At 36.5% G+C, this 7,133-nt stretch overlaps 1 protein-coding gene across 1 annotated transcript in view; it reads right to left on the minus strand.

Moving 5' to 3' along the window:
• LOC106869633 (cadherin-23) overlaps positions 1–7,133 on the minus strand; it is a 76,589-nt gene that overhangs the window by 56,458 nt on the left and 12,998 nt on the right. The window contains exons 4-6 of the mRNA XM_014915448.2: positions 4,029–4,190; positions 1,081–1,245; positions 616–680 (exon numbers count right to left, since the gene is read on the minus strand). Coding sequence (XP_014770934.2) covers positions 616–680; positions 1,081–1,245; positions 4,029–4,190 — 392 coding nt within the window. The remainder of the gene's footprint in view (positions 1–615; positions 681–1,080; positions 1,246–4,028; positions 4,191–7,133) is intronic.

Here is a 7,133-nt window from a genome sequence, read left to right on the forward strand (position 1 = left end):
TATACACATACATACACACACACACACACACACACAACACACACACACACCCACACATATATATATGGACATGCAGATACAGACACACGCACTAACACGGTCACAAACACTCACACACACACATACACACACGTTTATATATATGTATACAGCTTTTTTCCAGAAACTACGTCCTTTTAGAGGAAGAGAGATAAACATAGAGAGAGAGAGAGAGAGAGAGAGCGAGAGAGAGAGAGAGAGAGAGAGATAAAGAAAGAAAGAGGGAAAGAGAGAGAGTGAGAAAGAATTGATTCGTTAGAAATGGAGAGAAAGAAAGGGATAGAGCGTGCGCGCTAGCACTTTCTACTCGCTCGGCCCAATATATCATCAGAAGTTTTCGCCCTTTAGAGAGAACTCTTTGCATGCTCGATCTAATATAATCTATTAGTAGAAATTATGTCCTGCTAAGAGAGGGAAGAAAACAAAGAGAAAACAGAGATATTTACTTAACTGAATGTATCACCAGAAGTTATTCCCCCTTTTAGAGCTCTCCCCCTCTCTTTGTTTCTCTCTTCACCCTCTGTCATTATCTCGGCTAACTTGTCTCAATAAAAACGAACAGACAAATAAAATTACCTTTTCATGGCTCCTTTCAGATAGTAACTTACACGTCCATTGTCTCCTACGTCAGCATCTGTGGCCTGCAAAGAGAGATAGAGATAGAAATAGAGACGGTCAATTAGATAGTTAGACAAATAGATAGATAGATAGATAGATAGATAGATAGATAGATAGACAGACAGATAGACACAGACAGATAGATAGATAGATAGATACATAGATAGATCAACTTTTTTATGCGGTTCAAAAGCTATTACTAAAAGGAGTCTTCAGTCGGCTTAATGGTCCCGGCAAACAAAATGGAAAAGGCGTTGCCTCGGAGGATGAGGAGAGCGATTCTCTGTGACTGCCACTCCGACTCACGTGACTCGCACTCACAGATAGCCATCTCTGTACCGATAGCAGTGTGCAGGGATATAGTCCAAGGGCCAAGAAGGTTTGTGCTGATGGTTAGTGTAGTGTAAGAGATCTTGGACATACCGTTATTTGCGATATCACAGTTCCGATCCGAGCATTTTCCTTCACATGCAGATCATAGGTGTCGCTCCTAAATACCGGTGCATTGTCATTCATGTCTTGGATTTTCAGCAAGACTGTTGCCGAACTTGAACGCTTCTCTGGTGTGTCTACTTCCCGGGCCACAACCTGAATAATAGAGAGTGAAGAAGAGAGAGCATGTTAAAGCGAAAGAGAAAAAGAAAAAGAGAGAAAGTGAGAGAGAAAGAGAGAGATAGTGTGTGAGCGACAGCGACAACATTAATAATAAAATATTCAGGACTCAGGGGAAATGATATATACTTACGCTCATGGATCTACGCAGGATTGTTTCTACAACATCGGAAAGCTGAAATATGAACTTCTATGCCTCTTTTTTTCTTCTTTCTCTCCATCTCCTTATTATTTTACTCCCTTCCTCTATGTCGTTATCTCATTAATATATACCATTCTCATTTTCCTTATTTTTCCCTATTTGTCTCTGATGACGGAATATCTCATACTCACTGATATCCCAGAAACAGCTGCAAGACTTTGAATCTTTTCCAATAATAACATTGTATACGACTTGAGATGTTTGCCTTGCCTTAATGTTTGTTGTCCTATTTAACAATTACACACACACACACGCACACATACACACGTACATGTATAACTCTTACTCAATCAATCGATCAATAAATAAGTCAGTCAGTCTATCAAGTAATATCTATCTATCTATCTATCTATCTATCTATCTATCTATCTATCTATCTATCTATCAACCTGTCTGTAAGTCTGTCTATACATACATTTATAACTCTTAATCAATCAATCAATCAATCAATCAATCGATCAATAATTCAATCAATAATAATAATGAAGCTGAGGTGAACACTAAATATATAGTGCGTGTGTTTAACTGGCAAAATATGACATCCTGAAGTATAAAGATAATAATATGACACTTAGATTACTAAAATGAAGTTGTTGAAAGTTAATAATATTTGGCTATTTTCTTTTTCTCCCCTAAAATATTATTTTGTAATAAAATGAAATATTTTCGTTTCGGCCTAGCTCTTAAAAATGGCGTATGTCCTTCCACCAGGTGCATATATTATATCAGTTATTGCTTACGTATCAAATGGCGTCGCTTCCGGATATATACAAAAATATCTATTCTAAATGTAGTCGTTTATTTAATAACATATTTCTATATTCTCTTCTAGTTGTTTCTTCATTGATATCGTTCTGGTGCACGGCTACGATTGTGTGCTTTACGACTTCGCAATCTACAACAGCATTGGTTCCCTCGGTTAAAATTTAGTAAACGGAAAACTGTGTGGAAGCCCAACAAATGAACTTACTTTTTTTGAGTGTTAAGCTTAGCCTATCACTTTGTTTAACGCCACCACCACATGACCGCTCAATGTCATTCGCTGAAACTATACAATTGCAAGCTTTAGGATCAATTTTGCGGTTTCAGGAAATTGTTATGGCGATGCGATTTTTCCAATTGCAGCAATCCGCGTGTTGTGGTGCCTTCCTCCGACCCTCACCACACAAGTCACGGAGGCTTTTGAAAAAATGTTGTGGGTATTGTGATTCCTTCTTTGATTGAACTAAAAGACACTCCAGAAAGAATATCATTATTTGTAAAATTTCTATTAAACAAAGCTGGTTTAAAAAGCGATAATACAACTAGAAAGTATAGAAAGAACAATTGAAGCTGACGAGGCCTAATAAAGTTGGAGTCAAGCTGTAATCACTGATGATAGATCATAGTAAAGATATTAGAGACATTAAGTAACGAATGGTGCTTTGGTTCTTCGAAGCCAGCAGTTGTAAAACTGAAGAAAACATTAAGAGTACGACGATTAAAATGAAGGATAAATAGTTCCCATGATGCTTTGTTGACCTTAGTGTTATTAGCCGGATATAAAAATTATTTTATTCGAAGAAATAGAGCGATCTCTTGATTTATTCTGTCATGAAAGCTAAACAACAACAACAGCAGCAACAACAACAACATTAATAGTAGTAGTGGTAATAGTAGTAGTAGTAGAAGAAGCAATAAGAACAACAACAAGAAAAACAACAAATCCTACATCAACAAAATTCTTCACAATTTGAAGACAGAGAGAAAGATATAGACACATCCGAAGTAACAATTAAAAAGCACTAAAGAATCTTTCTATTTCGGTCAGGTGCCAACATGTCACTTTAAATCCCGACCCTTTGGCAGGAGTATTTCAATAAATCTTGAATAGTGTTTGTTTTTGCAAAAATAATCAATACCAAACAGTAGCTTTTTAAAATTGAATAAAACACCAATTCTTAGATTAACTGTTTGGATTGACATAAAAATTGAAAACAAACAAACAAACAAACAAAAAAAGAACAAAAAAAAACCAAACAACAAATAAAAAAGAAAGAACGAAACAAAACAAAAGAGAGCATTTAAAATACATAATTACAAAAGCAAACAAACGAATAAATAAAAATAAATATAAATAAAAATGAATATAATAAAATTCCTGATTTGAAATAATATCAGGTCATCGTTTATTATACGATAATGTTCTAACGTCCTGTGAGTCTTGCATATTTATAAATATGCATGCGGTTTTAATTCGGTGCTATTGAATTTTTATCTCTTTCAATAAACACCATTTTGTCTTAGCACTCTCTCTCTCTTTCTAACGCACATACATACAACATAAAACAACTATACACATAATGTAGTAGTAGTAGTAGTAATAATAATAATAATAATAATAATAATAATAATAATAATAATAATAATAATAATAATAATAATAATAATTATAATGGCAACAATGATAATTATAATAGTGATAGTAACAACAATAATAATAGTAATAATAATAGTAATGTTGCTGTTTAAAGAAAAAAAACAACGTTTAATTTGTTAAAAGCTGAACAATTAATACCTGGAAATCAATTTCTTTTGTTTTCTCAAAATCCAACATTTCTGAGTTGTTTACACGAAGAATCACTGTGGCTTCACCGAAAACCTCTTGGGGTAAAGGAGTAATATCAAAGAATTCTCTTCCATCTTTCTCAACACTTAGAACGAAATGGCTGTTGGTGCCCTGAATCACACAAAAACATTAAAAATAAAAAATAAAAACGTTTTCACGCGAATAAATGAATAAATAATTAAAAGCATAATCATTAGAGAAAATATATCAAGACAATCCAAGTACACTACTTATACTGTAATATAAGGAACTTTGCTCCCCTCTCTCTGTCGTTTCTTTATCATTTCTTCCCTCATCGTTCATCTCGTATACTAATCACAGCATCTTTCACTGACTGTTTTCTCCTTTCTTCCATATCACTTTAACATCTAAATGCTTTATTTCATTTTATTCTTCATTCGTCATCATATGACCGATGCGATGACACTTATATGAATCCTTTCACACTGTCTTTCTGTCTCTTCCTGATGAAAGACAAACGCCCGAAACGTTCTATTCTTTCACTTGGTATATCAATAACTAAACTTTCTCACGGTTTCTGTTCTTTTCTTTGAAATATTGCTAAGAATTTTTCAGTAGAACTGTTTATGAAATATTTCGTGCAAAGAAATGTATTTCTTAGCAGTTATAATTAAAATAAAATACTTAATTAAATTAACGGTGCGATACAGGTAGAAACCTGCATCATCACTTCACCAGAATTTGTGGTGCTACAGAACATTTGGTTAGTAGAATGTATAATAAAGAGACTGTTTCGGCTTGCTCGCCTTCCTCAGTCTACCGAAAGGGATCAAGCCGAAACTAACAGAGAAAGGGGAGATTACCGAGTCGTCAACTGTAGGTGTTCAATACAAAAAGAAAAAAAATCATTCAGGCCTTCATCATGGGAAGGAACGTTCCTTGTCGTGATATATGGTTAAGTCTGGCCGATGACGACCTTGGAAATATTTAACTGCTGGTGTTCCATACAAAAAGAGAAGGACTAAATAAACCAGCCAGTCTACTGGACCCGTCGCTAGAAAGTGATAGGGGTTCACTCCCCTTCTCGCAATATATCGGATGCCGGCTGCATCGTTAACCGGCTACAGGAAATGTTCTTTGCGGTTAACAAAAATCGCAGTAACGTCCGTTCGAACGGAACAGCCATGTTGAAGTGGCGACAAACATTACTTGCCAAGGCGGCGAGCTGGCAGAAACGTTAGCACGCCGGGCGAAATGCTTCGCAGTATTTCTTCTGCCTTTACGTTCTGAGTTCAAATTCCGCCGAGGTCGACTTTGCCTTTCATCCTTTCGGGATCGATAAATTAAGTACTAGTTACGCAATGGGTTCGATCTAATCGACTTAATTTCTTTGTCTGTCCTTGTATGTACCCTCTATGTTTAGCCCCTTGTGGGCAATAAAGAAATAAGAAACATTACTTGCCAGTACAGTTACTGCGTTCATCTCTTACAGAGATTTTAGAAGTCGCTTATTAGCTAAATAAAGTTCGCTCCAGCACCTTGAGTAGGAATATTTCTGATCCAGAAACGTGGTTATTTCTGAGTGACGTGGACCTTAAAAATAGATAACTGTATAGCTGCTGCTTTTCAGAAAGAAAAGTAAAATTGCCCAGGCCTTCCTGCTTGGGTAGGAATATTCCTCCAAATATATAGGAGTAGTAGTAGTAGTAGTAGTAGTAGTAGTAGTAGTAGTAGTAGTAGTAGAAGTAGTATTAGTAATATTAGCAGTAGTAGTAGTAGTAGTAGTATGGGGCATGCACAGTAATAGCGTGCCCCTGTATCTACCGTTTGTTGGTAATCCCATTCTCCTGGCGGGTGACACTTTTGCACCACTTAGGCGACAACCTTCCAGCCCACGGGTCCGTTTGGGTAGTCGTTATTGGCGAGGGTCTTACAAGGTCGGAGGTGAGATCCTACCTCAACCTCTTTCAGCTTTTTACGATGCGCAGATGTTTATTCTTACGCATGCCGCGGTTCCTACACAGTACTAAAACGACGTGAAATGAAGTGTCTTGCTCAAGAACAAAACGTGCCGCCCGGTTGGGGAATCAAACCCATGAATTGACAATCGTGAGCGCAACATGGTAACTTATAGACCCTGCGCTTCCACAAGACGTGGACCTTGGAGATATATTAACTTCTGGTGTTCCAGAAGCAAAATGAAACTAAAGCAAAAATAAAAGCGAAACAGTGCGCAGTACTGCATCATGGGTAAGAATATCCTTGGTCGTGGTAGAAAGTCAACTTTGGCCAACGCGGCCATTAGAAGAAATATATATCGTACAGTAGTAGCGACCAAAACATTGTTATTAAAAGAAATAACAACAAATAAGGAAAAACTAAAAGAAAAAATCGACGGAACTGTGAACGTTGAAGTGAAGATGAAGTGAAGATCGTTCAGTATTTAGTTCCACGTATCAAAGTTGTGATGTCATGTAGCCGGGGTCAACGTTTTAGTTAATCCGTCCAACAAGAAATGTCGGTGAAGCAAGTTATGGTCATGAACTGGAGTTCACTCCTTCACTAATACGTTTCTTCATTCCAGGAAAATACCTGTGTACGTGTACATGTGCGTGTGTGTGTGTGTGTGTGTGTGAGTGTGTATATACGTGTGTGTGTGTGTGTGTGTGTCTGTGTGTCCATATGTGTGCGTGTGTATGATTATGTATATAATTGTGTGTGTGTATGAGTATGTATATACGTGTGTGTATGAGTGTATATATACGTGTGTGTGTGCGTGTGCGTGTATGAGTGCATTTATACGTGTGTGTGTGTGTGTGTGTGTGTGTGTGTGTGTGTGTGTGTGTGTAATAGGGAATGTAAAAGATCAGAATGTTCTTGAAAACCATGTCTGTGTTACGTGATTATCAGCATGTCCTCCATTTTGATCTCCCGATCTAAAAACGCTGAAGCTAATTTAGAGTTATCGTGGGACACAATTATTTACAAATAGCCATCTCCATCCATCCTTCTCTCCATTTATATACATATCTACATACATGCATGTACATACATTCACAGATATATATATATATATATATATATATATATATA

Source organism: Octopus bimaculoides, chromosome 22 (genome assembly GCF_001194135.2).
Source record: "Octopus bimaculoides isolate UCB-OBI-ISO-001 chromosome 22, ASM119413v2, whole genome shotgun sequence".
NCBI lineage: Eukaryota > Metazoa > Mollusca > Cephalopoda > Octopoda > Octopodidae > Octopus > Octopus bimaculoides.